The sequence below is a fragment of the Pimephales promelas genome, chromosome 3 (assembly GCF_988280905.1).
Source record: "Pimephales promelas chromosome 3, fPimPro1.hap1.1, whole genome shotgun sequence".
In the NCBI taxonomy this organism is placed as follows: Eukaryota; Metazoa; Chordata; class Actinopteri; order Cypriniformes; family Leuciscidae; genus Pimephales; species Pimephales promelas.
In genome coordinates this window covers 42,383,503-42,401,992 of record NC_142771.1, presented here as the reverse complement: position 1 = coordinate 42,401,992, position 18,490 = coordinate 42,383,503, and the positions used below count along the sequence as shown (strand labels likewise).

The window sequence follows — 18,490 nt, the reverse complement described above, 5'->3', positions numbered from 1 at the left end:
TATTGACTATCCCAAATATATAATGTAATGTGTATAGTGCCATCCAAACAACTATCAATAGACTTTTAATCCACCACAATTAAAAAAGCACAGGAGAATACACACGCAAATCATACTAACAACAACAATAACCCACAGAGGATTGGCCTGAACAGGGAGTGTATATACACTGAGAAATGAGACACAGGTGCAAATCAGAAGTAACCACGGAAACAAATAAGGACATAATCGGAAACCAAAGAAACCAAAAATAAACAGTTTAGGGAAACAAGAACTAACTACAACAGAACAGAATGTCAAAATAAGAGCGAAGAGACTAATTCAGTTTAATTGTAGAATGTTTTTTTTAATTTTTTTTATTTTACTTAAATATGCTGGAATTTAACGTAATTTGCACATTGTTGTTTAAATGTTTATTATCCATGAAAACTTACTGGTCATTGGCCAGGAGTACCAGCCATTACAGTGTCTCAAATGTTTAATACAGCGTCTACATCTAACTATTATTTTGAAAGTTAAAGGAAAATACTTTTTTGTTCATGATAATAAAATATAATGTCATGTTAGCTTACGGATCATCAAACTAACCATTAGTCCAGGGAAGTATTATTGCATGTTTGTTGTGTCTGAGGAGGTCATCTGCCGGGAGCGGTGAGGAATATGAGTTCTTCAAAGGGTTTGTGAGTTCACTGCTCTGATGTTAATTGATTAGATTTGTCCAGCACCCATGTACTGCACACAGCAAATGCACACAAAAACAAAAAAACAAACCTATCTACGATGCGTTCATATTCTGCAATGGATTTAACAGTCCTGTCCACATGGTTGGTGGGAAAGTGGTTTTATGACCTTTTTACATCTGCGTCATTAAGACATATAGTCATCATCTGTATATTAGCCTGCTGGTTGAATGGTAGTGAAGTTCACAATGTAATTTTGGGAGGAGTGAACGAACCCATCTAATCTTTCAATTACTGTAGCTGCCAAAGCATACAAGCAGCCGCTCACTCTTCGGACGGGCGTCCATCCACCTCCATCATTTAGGCATCTCGCATTAGTAGTCCCACTGGGGGTTTATCTAAGCTTCTCTCTCCACTGCGGAGAGCAAGCCAAATACACTTAACCTTATTAGCTTAAAGATTATATGGGCAAAGGAACTTGTGAATTAGATTTTAAAGGATTAGTTCACTTCAGAATTAAATTCTTTCTTCAGTCGAAAAGAAATTAAGGTTTTTGAGGAAAACGTACCAGGATTTTCAATGGGGTCCAATGGGTCGAAGGTTCAAATGTGAGTTTCAGTGCAGCTTCAACGTTTTGACACGATCCCAGACGAGGAATATCTAGACAAACCATCCGGAATATCTAGACAAACCATCCATTTTTTGTAGAAAATGTCCGCTAGTTTGTCTAGATCAGACTCTTATTCCTTGGCTGGATCGTGTCGAGACTTTGAAGCTGCACTGAAACTCACCCGTTGGACCCCATTGAAGTCACTATATGGAGAAACATCCTGGAATGTTTTCCTCAATAAAACGTAATTTCTTTTCAACTGAAGAAAGAAAGACATGAGCATCTTGGATGGCGTGGGGGAGAGTAAATTATCGAACTACTTCTTTAATAATTAGTAATAATAGTTTTTGGTCAATATAATAATAATTGGTGAATAATTTAATAATAATTGGTGAATATCTCACCAAAAATCTGGTACTAGCACTAAACCAGTCCTGACCTGGGGTGCGTTTCCCGAAAGCATCGTTAGCCAACTATGGTCGCAAGTTCCGTCGTTGCCAATAGAGTTCAATGGAAATTGCGATCAACTTGCGACCATAGTTGGCTAACGATGCTTTCGGGAAACGCAACCCTGCATGGGAAGTCATGTTGATTGTGTCAGCTGGTCATCCTCCTCTAGCTCGGGATATGGAGCATAGATCCCTGCTGTAGATCAGTGTCCCCAGGGCATCTGAGAGGGGGATTTCCCATGGGATCAGTATAGTGTCTCAATCTCTCGATCAATAAAGCGGGACTGACACATACTGTCTAACCAGTGTCATACTGGTGTTCATTTCGCTGTTCTTAACGACACTGGCACTACGGCTGAGGAAAGGTTTTTATTTTGGGGTTTATTCTGCAACCAAAAAATGTATGATATGATGTATGATCCGCTGCTCTTACACAAATACATGGAAACCTCTAAGTTGTGTTTTCCAGACCTAAAGAAGTCATAGAAAATAATATATTAGTGCTGCCAAACGATTCAAGTATTTAATCGCGATTAATCGAATTAATGTCATAGTTAACTCACGATTAATCACACATTTTTATCTATTCTAAATGTCTCTTGATTTCTTTTCGTCCCATTGTTTTTTTCTCATTTTAATGCTCTTATCAACATGGAAAAGTGGATCGGCTTGCTTTATGCAAATGTTTTTTTTTTTATTATTATTGAAAACAACGTTGGCATATACAGTGTTCAAATTCACACTATGTTGTTTGGACACTATTAGCTCATTATGAGCAAATAATCTCTCACACAATGTAACACTGTCCATCAATAAAAGGGTGAAAGAAATACTGACGAGGTCCTGATATTGACGAGGGGGCGGAGAATTCGCATCAGCTGTGTTTGTGTGTGTGCTTGGCCATCATCAAACGGTATTTCAGACTGGATGTGCAGTGGTGATGATAGCTCAGTTCTCAACGACAAAACACTTTGGTCTTGTCAATGCAACCATTTGGCAACTTATTAAAAGTAAAACTTTCCATTCAGAATCTTATTGGCATCCATTTTGGCGTCTCCTGCTCATTATCCACTCAAAACTTAACGTTAACCAACTATTTGACCAACTATTTGTGACGTAGCTGTTGTTTTATTTCCAGTCTAGCTAGATCCGCTTGCGCTTTGGTCGACGAAGCAACAAAACGTCCTTGCGCGGCGCAAGTAATTGCAATGAATGAGTTTCATAGCGCAGCTATGAAAATTTGGGATCGGTGGGATTTTTTTTATTAATAATTTAATTAAAATACTAATAAAATGTATGGAATTAACTGGTATTATCTAATTGTGTTGTTAAATTTAACAGCTGACAGATATTCAACATAATTCAATTTTGAGAGTTGAGAGTCTAACAGAAGGACGGAAAAAAACAGTAAATATAAACTGATTTCTTGTCATATTTTATCACCATTTTCTATACTATAGTGAATAAGCTCTGATAATATGAGAAATGTTGAAGGTGTCTGAATAAACTTTGGTTTAACTGTAAGCATAATAGCATAATAAACATTTTTAAAGGTTCAGTCTTGATTTTATTTCATACTATCCCTATAAACTCGTTATCACGTATTGAGTGTATTAATCATAGATATTTGCATTGCTTCTGGTCTGGTCTGTGTTTCAAAGTTGTCCATTTGCATATGAGACCTTGAGGCATTGTTTCTGAACGCTCTCTGTAGGCCTGAACTTCTGGAGTCTGTTTGTCCTCTTCCAGGGTTTTATTATATAACCTCCCCGAGGCGAGGGCTTCAGTTAAACTCGTTGGTGGTTCCTATTAGCACTTCCCTCATGGATCCCATTTGTAACGGAGGGCTCAAGTGTCTCTCTGGATTGGCAAAACTGCTGAACGCTTAAGAGTCATCACTGCCCAAAGATGTGCGTGTCAGTCCACAATGACTTCCTGATTATTTAAAGCGATGACTGTGGGTGATATTTGGCTGCCAGTTGGGATTCACTTCATACTTTTGTCTGGTTTTATTTGGGACTCATTTTGTTCTCGCTGCCAGGCATTAGATCAAACGTCTTAGGTTACGACCGTAACCTATGTTCCCTGAGAACAGGGAACGAGACAATACTTCGAATGATGCAATGGGGAACGCCTCATTGCGTCATTCGACGTATTGTTGAGTTCCCTTCGAAAGGGAACTGGAGGATAAAGTAACTTTCGTTTCAGTGTTTCACACTTTTTAGACATGCACGCTATAATAAATAGACTTGTTTTTACCAAACTTTATAAATTTTCCTTTAAATGTCTCATATATCACTGAAAATGGGTGAATATATCACTGAGAATGAGAGCTATAATGTGGTATATGGCACATAGTCAGGATAATTCTAGGGAAATGCTCCGATATGAAAATGTTGACCGATAACCGATAATTATTTATATTTGAAAGCCGATAACCGATATGTTGGCCGATAAATCTAAATCAAAATTTTTTGAAAGTTTTTAAGAGCCTTATTACAAAAACAAAAGTCTCACCATTAAAATCCAAGTCCAAAACACAATTATAATGTTCTCAATATAGTTTTATGTTGCCGATATGACAGACTGTTGCACTTTTCCGTGTTTTGACGTGATTTCAATCATATTTCAAGCAATTCAAAACCATCATTTTGAACAGTGCACATCTGAAGGAAATAACACATTATTTATCAACTTTAGTTACTTTAATATGTCTGACAAATTTTCTTTTTGGGCCGATAACGATAACATTAAAAATGATAATTGACCGATAGTGAAATGGTGGATGATATATTGTGCATCCTTAGATAATTCTGCTTAAATTGTGTAAAAATGTTTCAAAAATGAGGTTTTTTACATTGGAATTTTTTTTACAGATTACTTATTTAGCCCAAAATTCAGCAAAAGTTTTGACATGGACTTACAGTCAATATTAAAGATATTTTCACAGAATGTTCTTTAGGGTTATTTTATGTAGAAAACAGTAAAAACTGACTTTAGCTGGGTTTTCACAGTCATGGAAATGTTATATGTATACCCGTACTGAAGCTTTCTGAGGGGTTTTCCTCCATGCTGAGGATCTAGTACAGACTCCCAATGGACAGATATAAATGTGATTGAGTGTTTTGATTGAGATTTATTGTTGATATTGTATATGACTGTTTATTCTGGGCTGAAGTCAGATGTCTTTTGAGGAATCTTGGCTGACCCTTCGTGTGTTGTGGATAAACAATGGGAAGAAGCTCATTTTCAGATTACCCAGCATGCAGTGTACTGGACATTTGGTGGTTATGTAACAGCACATCTAAATTTCTCAGGCTATTTGTGCGATTTGAACGTCCATGGAAAACCACATGTAAAAATAGCCTTTGAAGATTAGATCAGGAATTCGTGCTGCCACCCATCAAGATCCGCAAGATATGATTTACTGAAGTTTATGATGGCATAATGTGGGCAACATGGTAAAACACTGATGGTAATGTAACTGGAACATAGTAATGAGGAAATCTCTGAAAGTTCATCTTTTATCCAAGCATTCTGATGCAAAATACCAATCATCAGACCTCAACAATTACTCACTAGATAAATAACAGTAAGAGAAAAGATTACGAAGCTGTAAATGACCTCATCACTAGGTGTTGTTGGTGGTTGCTAGGGCTGGATTGACATTAAATAGCCCCTTTCACACATACAGTCTTTACCGGTAAATTACCGCAACAGATAATGTGTGAACGGAACCTTTTACATTTATACCGGTAAATTACCATAACAGCTCATGCTTGAACAGGAACCTTTTCATATATACTGGTAACAGATCATGTGTGAACAGGAACCTTTTCATATATACTGGTAAATTACCATAACAGATCATGTGTGAATGGGACCTTTTCATATATACCGGTAAATTACCGTAACAGATCATGTGTGAACGGGAACCTTTTCATATATATCAGTAAATTATTGTAACAGATCATGTGTGAATGGGACCTTTTCATATATACCGGTAAATTACCATAAAGATCATGTGTGAACGGGACCTTAATTACCGTAACAGATCATGTGTGAATGGGACCTTTTCATATATACCGGTAAATTACCATATAGATCATGTGTGAACGGGACCTTAATTACCGTAACAGATCATGTGTGAATGGGACCTTTTCATATATACCGGTAAATTGCTGTAACAGATCAAGTGTGAATGGGACCTTTTCATATATACCGGTAAATTACCATAACAGATCATGTGTGAACGGGAACTTTTCACATATACCAGTAAATTACCGTAATAGATCATGCGTGAACAGGACCTTTTCATATATACCGTTAAATTACGATAACATCATGTGTGAACGGGACCTTAATTACCGTAACAGATCATGTGTGAACGGGACCTTTTCATATATACCGGTAAATTAACGTAACAGATCATGTGTGAACGGGACCCTTTCATATATACCGGTAAATTACCGTAACCGATCATGTGTGGACGGGACCTTTTCAAGTATACTGGTAAATTGCCGTAATAGATCATGTGTGAACGGGACCTTTTCATATATACCGTTAAATTACGATAACATCATGTGTGAACGGGACCTTAATTACTGTAACAGATCATGTGTGGACGGGACCTTTTCAAGTATACTGGTAAATTACCATAACAGATCATGTGTGGGCGGGACCTTTTTAAGTATACTGGTAAATTGGTTCCGGCAATTCACCAGTAAGTTAGAGTTACCAGTAAGTCACAATTATTTGAACTCGTCATTAAGATTATGGTTATTTCGCACGTATGAGATGAGAATGCAGTAATAAGATGAGTAATTTTTGGACGTCCAATTTTGGTCCACTGAAGGGTTGTTTTGTAATGCCAGACGTCCACCGCACGTCTAATATTGCCGTACGTGGGACCAAATGTGGTCGTTTGTGGATGTCTTTTCCACATCAAATTTAGACGAATTTTAGACGTTGTTTTTATGCAACTTCTATAACTGTAGTACCATGTTTCAAAAGGGTGGAGGACATGTTTTCTGTACGATGTATTTACATTTATGTATTCGGCAGCCGCTTTTATCCAAAGTGACTTACACTGCATCAGACATTTACATTTCTATCAGTTCTTGCTTTCAATTGAATTGAACTCATGATCTTAGCGTTGTACAGCACTCTACTGTTTGAGCTACAGCATTACACCTTTGTGTAATGGAGTTTTTGGAAAATGATCTTAAATAATTATGAAAAAAAATCTGTATTTTAAATGTATTAATCATGTTGATAACAATGATACATTTGTAAATATATATATATATATATATATATATATATATTACATATTGCAAAAAATGACCAAGTTCCACGGTCAAATTTTGAACGTCAATATGACGTCCATGTTGGGTCATGGTTGGACGTCCAAAAAGTGGACGTAATTTTGATGTTGAATAGATGTCCAGAATTGGTCATGGACTAATGGACCCAATATAGACATGATCTGCACCGTCTATCCAACGTCCAATGTTTAGTGAAGAAGCTGTTGAAAGAGCAACGGCTCGGAGACATTCATAAAATGTGTAAACAAATGGTCAAAATCCATAAAAAGTTTAATATTTTTGGTTGAAATTCGTAAAACACATTAAATGCAGTTGTTTTGTAAAGTTGATTAACTGTCATCACATGTACAATACAACATGTTTTTTTTTTTTTTTTTCTGAATAACTTTTGGTTTAAATATAATTTCCAGAAGACAAGTCACAAGTTTTGCTTCAAGTCACAATAACAGAGATTGAGCTTGAATCAGAATCAATGAATGTTATTCCATCAAAAAAAACAACACCACACCATACACAAACACACACTCACACACACTCACACTCACTCACATACACACACAAAAAAAGCAAACAGATGAGAGTGGCGTGCGCTCCTCATGGATGTTGTATCTAAGCAACAGCCGCTGAGAAAAAGCCTTGATTCTTATTGACGTCTCTTTTGTCAGCAAGCAAGTGTAGGCCCTGTGAAGAGTCAAGTTAATGGCCACTATCACTCTCACCTCAGACCTGAGCTATCAGTTCTCTTTGCTTTAGCGATTTGAACAATGGTTTGAACAGCGCTCTGTTTAAGTTGCCTGCATGTGAGAGAGACTGGAAGACACATGTCTCCCCCTTTTGGACAATAAAAGCAGTGCAGTGTGTCCATCGATACTACAGGTGAAACGCGAAAAATTTGAATATCATGCAAAAGTTCAACTTAAAAGGTGAAACTAAGACATTATATAGACTCATTACATGCAAAGTGAGATATTTCAAGCCTTTATTTGTTTTAATTTTGATTATTATGGCTTACAGTTTATGAAATATTTTTTTTAATTTGGGGTTTTCATAAGCTGTAAGCCATAATCATCAAAATTATAACAAGTAAAGGCTGGAAATATCTCACTTTGCATTTAATGAGTCTATATAATATATTAGTTTCACCTTTTATGAACTTTAGCAAGATATTCACATTTTTCGAGTTTCCCCTGTATAGAGGTTTGTATTTTTTTTTAATCATGTAGCAGAAAACTTACATTTTAATAATATATTTATAAAAACTTGCTTGAAATATTCATATTTGTCCTAATTTGTAAAAACGCTGTATTTAGATTTTTAGATATTTTGATTGCACCCCCACCCCCACCCCACCCTGTGTGTGTGTGTGTGTGTGTGTGTGTGATATTAAGCAGACAGTCTACTAATACAAATTGCTATTTGTCATGTAGTTGCAAAAATCCTTATATTTAGTAGTATGTCATATTTTTAGATAACAGTGGTGCATAATTTAAATGATGCTATAATTATATTTTTAACATTCCATGTCGACACATTGACTTCTTCTGCATTGAAAGAGACCTTCCAATTCACACTGTGATCTTCTTCCTGGTGAATCAGTGGGAGAGGCCCGAAACCTGATTCCCATGGACCCCAATGGGCTCTCAGACCCGTACGTGAAGCTCAAACTCATCCCAGATCCCAAGAATGAGACCAAACAGAAGACCAGGACCATCCGCTCCTCGCTCAACCCCACCTGGAACGAGTCCTTCATCTTGTGAGTCTGCCAGTACACACACACACAAGTTTGTTTTGCTATACATGTGAGGACATTCCATATACTTAATGGTTTTTATACTGTACAAACATTATTTCTCTCCCCTTACACTAACCCTACCCCTAAACCTACCACACACACACACACACACACACTCTAACCCGAGCCCTAAACCTACCCATCACAAGCCGCGTTTCTATAACCCTTCAAATTGCGCGAATTGAAATTGCGAAAAAAAAAAAAAAAAACACACAATGGAAACACGTCAATTTCGCAAAAACTCCCATTTATCGCAAAAAAGTTTTTACGCTCGCATGAGGAGGTTTTTCAGGTTTTCAGGTTAATCTGTGTGTGTGTGTGCAGTAAGTTGAAGGCGTCGGATAAGGAGCGGCGTCTGTCAGTGGAAGTGTGGGATTGGGACAGAACCACTCGTAACGACTTCATGGGCTCCATGTCCTTCGGTGTGTCTGAGCTCATCAAAGCTCCTGTGAGCGGATGGTGAGTCAAACACACACATACAACAAACTAAACTTTCTCAAGATAAATTACTTTAGCTATCACATTTTGTTTCTGAGAGGTGAATTATAATGTTCTCGCTATAATTTTATGTAGCCGATATTACAGACTGTTGCACTAAACCGTATTTTCATGAAATTTAAAACCATCATGTTGACGGTGAGCATCTGAAGTGTCTCAGCTGAAGGAAAAATAATTCATTATTTATCGGTTCGGACAATTTTTTTATCAGGGCCGATAACCATAGCAACATAATTGTGTGTTTGGGACATGGATTTTAATGGTGTGACTTTTGTTTGTGTAATCAGGTTTTCAAAAATTATATAAAAATTTGGATTTAGATTTATCGGCCGATATATCGGTTATCGCCTTTCAAATATAAATAATTATCGGTTATCGGTATCAGCCAACGTTTACATATCGGTGCATCCCTATATATTTCCTGCTGCTTCAGCTGTGTGTGTCGGTCTCTGGTGTGTGACAGGTATAAGATGTTAAACCAGGAGGAGGGTGAGTACTACAACGTGCCCATCCCAGAGGAGAGCGACATCAACCTGGAGCTGCGGCACAAGTTTGAGGTGAGACACACACACTCACACACACACAACACACTCACTGAGTCTTGCAAGGCTGTTCGTTTTCACCTCAAGTTGTGAATATTAAAGCCAAATAACATGAATTTGCAATTTTATTATGCAATTTAGACTAGAAAGGACCAAATCCACTGTCAAGGTCACCATAGTTTCAATGGTGGTTGGTGGGAAGTGTTTACTTGTGTATGCCATAACCGTTTGCTTTTGTGTGTCTGCGTCTCTCTTTCTGGAAACTTCTCAAGTTGTTTCATTTTTCGTCTCTCTCTCTCTCTGGGTATCAAGAGCATCAGCCAATTAACAGCTCATTTACATTCCTTATTTGTTTCTTTGTTTTGGACTACCTATGCAGAATCTTTATTTGCAGCAAACTTGTAATGCACTGAAAAAAATTATATGCTTTATCTAATCAATAAAATTGTGGCTACATATTACAAGCAATATTATTAATTCAATTGTACAAATTAGAATTAATTAGAATGTAAATTTGATTAACTATTACTCAATTCTAATTTGTTCAATTTAATAAATAATATTGCTTGTAATCTGTTGCCACAATTTTATTGTTTAGATAAAGCATATTCATTTTTACAATGTAGATCCACAATAAACAAAACAGTTGAGATGATTTAAACTGAGGCTTTACACTTTATATATGTAAGGCTGAATTGAAAAAAGTGAGGTGACAAGCAAGTACACGTTTGAACTGTGATCCTCTCGCATCTTCATCAAAACAAATACGTATTTCACTTACACTGGTTTTCGACAAAGCAAAGACTAGGTATTACTGTATTGAAATGACTATAGAAATCCTTTTTTTTCAAAAACTGCTTCAGCAACATCGAGCAGAAATCATGACTGGACAATCGGATATATCTTCTTTCTGTTTACCGTCGTCTTTTGAGAGTAATTGATTTGTCTGTGGCTCAGTGTTGGTTTGACGGATCCTTCCTTCCTGCTTAGAGTCGTTTCACTCCTGATTTCCTGCAGTCTGAAGAGATAAGAGCTTCTCAGTCCTCAGTTATCCAACTAACATGCCAGTTTTTCCCTCTTATAGGCCTGTCAGTTCAATTTCCACCTGCTGAAGGTATAGCCTGCTCGCCTCTCATCTGTCTCTATCTGTTCATCACAGAATATCACACTGATTATTTGTGTGGCTCAGGCTACAGCAAAGAAATCAGATTTACTAACAAAGATGCACTCCAACTTTCAGGTTTCTATTCACTGTTCACACACACACTCTTGCTCTCTTTCTTTATTTATCAAATGAAGATTCACTGATATCTGACCTCTGATCACTGAAATTGGTGATTTTGAAATGGTAATGATGAGCAATTTCTTAAGTAAACTGTTATAGGGGTGTAACGGTACACAGAAGTCACGGTTCGGTACGTTTCTCAGATATGGTGTTAGGTACAACAGAAAAAAAGCAGCTAATCCCCAATGCTAGGTTTCTTTTCCTTTATTTTGAACAGACTGTAGTGCAATTTACAGTTTGTTGCACTTAGGGTCATTTAGTCCCCTAGTTAGTACAACCTCCTTTAGTGTATTAAACACTAAACAGAAAAGAGAATGCATTCTTGCATATGCTGGAAAAAAAATCTGTTAAATCTACGGGAAAAAAACGGGTTGTGGGTTTTTTTTAGCTGTGGTTGCCAGAAATTTACTTTGAAAAATATGGTAGTAACGTTTTAGGTTTTACAGACTTAAATTAAATTTACAGTTCATTGATGTAATGTTAATTTACAGATCTTTTGAAATACTGATATCTGTTTTGTACCATTGTAATAGACCGATAACCACCAATCACAGTGGTGATCAATCAAAGCTCATCAAAAGCAGCTTTTCCACACGCTGAGAAAGTTAATACTAATATATTGAAGATATATAAGATAAGATATACAGAGTGTCATTCACAAACACTAATTTAACAACATTACAAGTAACATGAAACCCTAATGTTATTAACTGATTAGAAAAAAACTGTTATTTCAACAATAATACATCATACGTGAAGTGTCACGCTGGGAATTGTGTGTCGATTTACCTTTTTTTCACTGTAAATTATACAATGACTCCAAAAATTACATTACATGTTCAGTTAGAGCTTTCCCAGTTAGTCACCGTAAGTACGCAAACTTTGTTTACCAATTTTTTTCACTGTATACGTTTTTATAGTTTTTAACCGTTAAATTCATGCTAATTTTTACCGTCCCTTGGCATTGTGCCGAATTGTGTCGTGGAAGTCGCACTACTACAGTCTAGTGATGAAATATGCGTGTCCTGGAAATGGGAAGAGATGCTTTTCAGTTTTGTAGTTGTATTGATTGTGCCCAAATATTTGCCCTACAATAAAATATGTATGAAACAACTTAAAATACTCTCATTTATGTTCATACGGAAAAGAGTAAGACATGAGTAAGTATGTTTTTATTTGTGTACACTCTGACTAAAAATCAAGATGCCACCTCAGTTTCCTTTCCATAAAGGGTTATGGTTCCTGTAATGGCGGTTAGCAAACAGCATTGCATTACCCTTTCTGGATTGTAGAGTGGATTGTCTGTGACCGTATTTGTCATCTGACTGAGGTCACCAAACCGTGACATGAATAGCTTGAGGTTTTCGGGATGAATACATGTACTGTTACACCCCTACACTCTCAGAAAAAAAGGTACAAAAGCTGTCGTGGGGCTGTACCTTTTCAAAAAGTAAACTTTTGTTAATTTTAGTTGCTAATATGTACATTTCAGGTGCTAATACAAACATTTAAGGTGCTGATATGTACATTTTAAGTGTTAATATGCACATTTCAGGAGCTAATATGTACATTTTAGGTGTTAATAAATACATTTTAGGTGTTAATATGTAAATTTAGGTGTTAATATGTGCATTTAAGGTGCTAATAAGTACATTTTAGGTGTTAATAAGTACATTTTAGGTGTTAATATGTACATTTTATGTGCTCATATGTTCATTTCAGGAGCTAATATGGACATTTTAGGTGGTAATATGTACATTTTAGGTGCCAATACATTTTAGGTGCTCATATGTCCATTTCAGGAGCTAATATGTCAATTTTAGGTGGTAATATGTACATTTTAGGTGCTAATATGTCCATTTCATGAGTTAATATGTCCATTTCATGAGCTAATATGTCCATTGCAGGTGCTAATATGTACATTTCAGGTGCTAATATGTACATTTCAGGTGCTAGTATGTACAAAAGTGTACCTTTTGAAAAGGTACAGCCCCAGTGACAGCTTTTGTACCTTTTTTTCTGAGAGTGTATTATATACCCATTATGTGGCAACAGTGATGAATGGGATATTCCAATTGGATGATAATGCAATGCAAAATTAATATTATATTTTACAATTTATATTCCATTATATTGCACAACTAAAAACCTAAATGTATCAAATAATAGTTGGATCTATCAAATATTAACGGCCCCCTTCACACACACACACACACACACACACACATTATTTAATCCATTTGTGAAGCCATAAGCGCTGCAGTTGTTAGTAAATAGGCAGAGCACAGGGGCTAAAGGACAGGCGCTGATCTTTTGGCTGTTTGTGGTCTGCATCGGCCATCTATAGTCCATAGAAGGCTTTCTCACACGCTGACCCTGAGCATGTTTCATGTGCATCCTGAACGAATGACACACTAGATCACGCAATAAACAGTCTGTTCTTGTTTCAGTGTTTGAGTTGCATGAGCTCACTTACTTGTGATCTCCAATAGAGGGCAGCGCATCATAACTCTTTTACTCGTTTACAAAGAGATACATGCTAATGAAATGTCAATGTTCAATCCTTAAATGTATGCATGTAAGAATAGATTCATAATAACGCATTATTGTTACACTGGATAAGATATACAGTCAAGAAATACTGAAAGTCGATTATATTTGTACAGTCTTATTTATTACAAAATATGGTCCCACTTTATATTAGGTGTCTTTAACTATTGTGTATGTAGCTTAAATTGCACTGCCTATGTATGTATTGTGTACATACGTGTTATTACATTGTTATGACAACTGTAATTAAATCTGTAATGGCATATGTCCCACATACTATTGAAAACTGTATAATACTATCACACATACTGTTGTAATAACAACATGGAGACACAGGGCACGGTGTGTGAGAAGAGTGTGTGGATAAATGGCTTTTCCTCTGTAAACACGGGATATTTATACACTGGGTTTATTTGGAGTCTTATTATCCGACCATGGTTTCTGCGAATATAAATGTTGTTATCATGTTGTTACTCAGAACAATATGTAAAAGAAGTGCATCGTATCTCACACTATGCTTTAATACATAGAAATAACACTTTAGTTTGGGGACCAGTTCTTACTATGAAGTTGTTGCATATTACCAGCAGACTGGCTTTTTATTAGCACTTATAAAGCACTGTAATGGCATATGTCCCACATACTATTGAAAACTGTATAATACTATTACACATACTGTTGTAATAACAACATGGAGACACAGGGCACGGTGTGTGATGATATATACTGTTTATATATATATATATATATATATATAAACACATCACTGCACTGATTAAATTATGAATGCAGCTGCAAATTTGTCACATTCGTGTGTAACGTCTCATGATTGTGGCGGACATTAGCCATGCTGCACACCTGCATATGACATGTTCGTCATTTCTAGAAGAATTCATTAACAATGTGAGGGGATTTACTATATCCGCAGCTTCAAATTAAACCGGCATCTGAAAACTTTCATTATTCTTTGGCATTTCTCTGTCAGGACACATGGGTGATAATGTTCCTCTGTTACATTTCCATTATGAAATGGTGATATTTAAAGTGCATTTTATTAGAATTTTAAATGTCACATATAATAGAAGTGTTAATAAATGGCATTGTGCCTGTTCAAGCTAAAGGTAGTGAATATTAATAAAAATGATGAAAAATATTAAAAATAATATAAAAGAAAAAAACATTTAATAATAACATTCCTCAAACTTTGTTGAGGAGAAAAGATAGAAACCAGAGCCAGACCGAGGCAGATATTAGGCATTTTCCATAATATCGGTATCGGCAGTTAAAAATGGCCGATAAATGAATATTTTAATTATGGCTCATCATAGACTAGCTAACCACAAAGCTAGCTAATGCCACTATCATCAGAGGAAGACCGCTAACGTTAACATTAATGAGCTTGGAAACCACAATGAACTTTTTCTGCCTAAACAAAGTAATTATTACAGTATTTATAACTAGCATATCTCTAGTTACAGTCTCTGCATTGTAAAATGTAAGTTATACTTGCAAGGAGTGAACATTTAAACATAGAGAAAAAGTATCAAACGTATCTTGTGCAGAAAAGTTAGTTTTTCTTTTACACGTGTGTGAAATCCAACAATATTTAATTTAAAAAAAAATATCGGCCGATATATCAAAATATCGGATTTTAAAACCCAAAAATATTTGTATCTGTATCGGCCTTCGAAATCCTTTATCGGTTGGGCTCTAATAGAAACATATCTATAATAGCAGAAAAAACTGTCAACTGTTTATTGTAAAATCATTGTTTAGACGTAATGAGGAACACAAAAGCACCTGTTTTGTAGACTTAAGGTCCAAAATTAGTTTTTCTGCGTTTTTCGCATCAGTAGCAAGCAATTTGAGAGGTGTTTTGACAATTCAGAGCCACCGAATGACGAATGCGAAAAAACGCATGTGAAAATGTTTTTCATTGGGAATAGCAGTGGAGTCTATCCACAACTGACCACAGTGGTTAGCTATAAATAGCAGATAGACTAAATAAAGAGTGCATTGGTGCCCTAGATGCTGTCCATCTAACGGGATTGTGGATATTGTTATAGTAGTGGGAGTGTGAAAGACGGCGGAGGTGTAATTGCAGGTTTTGAAGGAGGGTGATGACCCCTCATTAACACTGTCGACTGTTGAGCCATGGAGAGTCTCACTCAGATCCCCTACATACATGCATCACGGTCTCCATGCCTTAACAGATCTGCTCAAACATCTGACAGTCCGGACGATGGCTTGTTTGCCAGGTAAAATCAGTTTGAAACCTAAAGGGGTGTTCACACGGACAGTGGTTTGGAGAGATCAGTATCAGCAGGTTTCATTGAGCTGGCGATTTGAGGTGTCAGGATTGAGAGCAACAAAATAGTGTTGGTTATGTTTTGACATAATCATCGTTTGACCAGAATCACAAAACTCATTTAGAGCATTAGGTTTACCTTGTTGATTACAGCAACACCATAATTCTATAGCAAGCAGTTTTTCAGCCCTTTCAGTATAATCCAAAATACTTTGTAAAATTAGTTCTGAAAAAGAATTCTCAAAAAGTTCTCAAAAAGAGTTTGAAAATTTATTTTATTTAGACACACTGACATCAATAATCAGCCTGTGAATCTCAATAATGGTGACAATAAAAAAGCACGTTGCAGCGCATTCTGGGTGCCACCAATCAAAAGTCATTCATTAGTTCCCATCATGCATTGCAGTATGAATAAATTATTATCTGAATTGTCTTAGTAATTTCCTTTTTAAATTGAATATTCTATTTGTCACCATTGTTGAGATTCATACACTGATTATTGATGTCTGTGAGTCCCTAAAAGAAAGATTTTTCATCAGAACAACTTTTAAGAAATAATTTGAATTGTATAAAGAATTATGGATCTTATGCTGTAGAATCACTGTGAGGCTGTAATCAACAGTATACATTAAAGTCAGAGATTAAGCTCTATTAGTTCAGTGATTCAGGTTAACTGGTGATTTTGTTAAAACATAACCAACACCATCACTTCTCTTTGTTCATCTGGCAGTAATAACGCTGTTACAACAGCCAAACAAAATCTAAAGTAAAAAATGTAAGGGTTAACTGCCCAACTGAATCAAACACTGATCTCCATAATGGTGACATAAAATTGTGATTTTTCACCTTCAGTGATTCTACTTGTTAACATCAGGTGTCTACAATGTTGGTCAATATACGGTGCATGCCACATAAACGGTTTTTGTTCAATGTTATCTGCTTCCTGTAGCTGGATTCACAATGGTAAACTTGTAATAATGTTTTTAACTCCAGTGTTACTGGTGGATTTTTGGGAAAAAGCCTTGACCTCAACCAATACATTAGAGTCAAGCATACTGTGATTCACTTTACAGCACACAGAACAGTTTGTTAAAAGCCTGGATATTTTTCCAGCAGTTGTGATTTGTCAGGTCGGCTATACAGCTCAGGTGAGTCATAACATAGTGTCGGCCCGCATCTGGTACACATTAAATCCACATGTTTCTGTCTCTCCCCAGCAGCTGTAGATGTCTCTCAAAGCCCAGCACACTTTATCCCTTTATTATGTCCTCTCATTTTCACACAGACCTGACCGTGTTACAGCACATTTCTCAGACGTGCCATGTTAGTTGAGCACGCAAAACCCCAGGACTTTTGTCGCACTTGAACCATGAATACAAAAAAACCTGAATGGATTTGAGGAGTTTTGTGGTTGACATCTAAAAAAGTAACAAATCCTTCCCTCGTGGGTCAATTTTGACCCCCTTAATAATGAATGGGTTGCGAGGAATGCTTCAGTACACAGAAAAAACCTAAAAATGCTCAAAATTCTTTATTTTATATTGTCTACATGTGTATCTGAAAGCATACTGAGGAGAAACTGACTTCTCACAACAGAAGTTTCAGTGGCAGACGTGCGTTTGCGTCTCGTGTGAAAGCACCTGTGTGTGTTGGGTTACTGATCACTCTCCATCACTCTTGTAGAAAGCCAGGCTCGGTCCTGGGAAGAAAGTCATCACTCCCTCGGACCACCGACGCTTCAGTTTACCATCCGGGAACATGGACAGAGTTCGGCTCAACGACTTCCATTTCCTGGCTCTTCTCGGCAAAGGCAGTTTTGGGAAGGTCAGTCGCATCCCAAGTATTTCTGGCACGTACAGGTACTCATTAATAACCCTAAAACACAGTTTTTACAAGAATGCTTAGTTAGAAATCACACTTTTTTGCATTACCAGACTGTAACATATTATCGGCCCAGATCCGGCCCACATCTGGCAAGTGTTGAATGTACCACTATGTTATGCCTCTTAGTTTTTGTGATCTGTCAGAAAGTGTTACTAACAATCAAATATACAACATCATTGATATATCAACTTTTTATTAAGTACCTCAACAGATTGTCTGTCAAAGATCAACTTTGCAAAATGCAGACATAGGTCTTCCTCAGAAAGACTTTGTTTCTCAGTGGAGAGAATAAATCCTTTAAACCCACAACTCCCTGAATATAACATAAATTCAGCCAATAAGATTGGAGATCCCCATGTCTATTGATAAAGGTGTGGTGGTCACAGATTTTGTGGGCATAAAAGGTCCACAATGGACCATTGTCTCTTGTCAATAGTCAATATATAAAGCACAGCTTACACAGCCCTCATGCGAAACTCCCGAACATGCGGATTCAAAATGGAATGACTTAATTTCACTTGCAAAATTTGGCCATGCAACAGTAAATATGACCACATCTTAACCT

General features: G+C 36.5%; 1 protein-coding gene across 2 annotated transcripts in view; it reads left to right on the top strand.

Annotated features, from left to right (window-relative positions):
• Positions 1-18,490, top strand: part of prkcab (protein kinase C, alpha, b) — a 215,227-nt gene that overhangs the window by 156,634 nt on the left and 40,103 nt on the right. Inside the window, exons 6-10 of one of the 2 annotated variants that reach the window (XM_089128936.1) lie at positions 8,663-8,819; positions 9,183-9,317; positions 9,820-9,913; positions 10,983-11,012; positions 17,725-17,865. In XM_089128936.1, coding sequence (XP_088985062.1) covers positions 8,663-8,819; positions 9,183-9,317; positions 9,820-9,913; positions 10,983-11,012; positions 17,725-17,865 — 557 coding nt within the window. The remainder of the gene's footprint in view (positions 1-8,662; positions 8,820-9,182; positions 9,318-9,819; positions 9,914-10,982; positions 11,013-17,724; positions 17,866-18,490) is intronic. The other variant, XM_089128937.1, reaches the window with a different exon arrangement.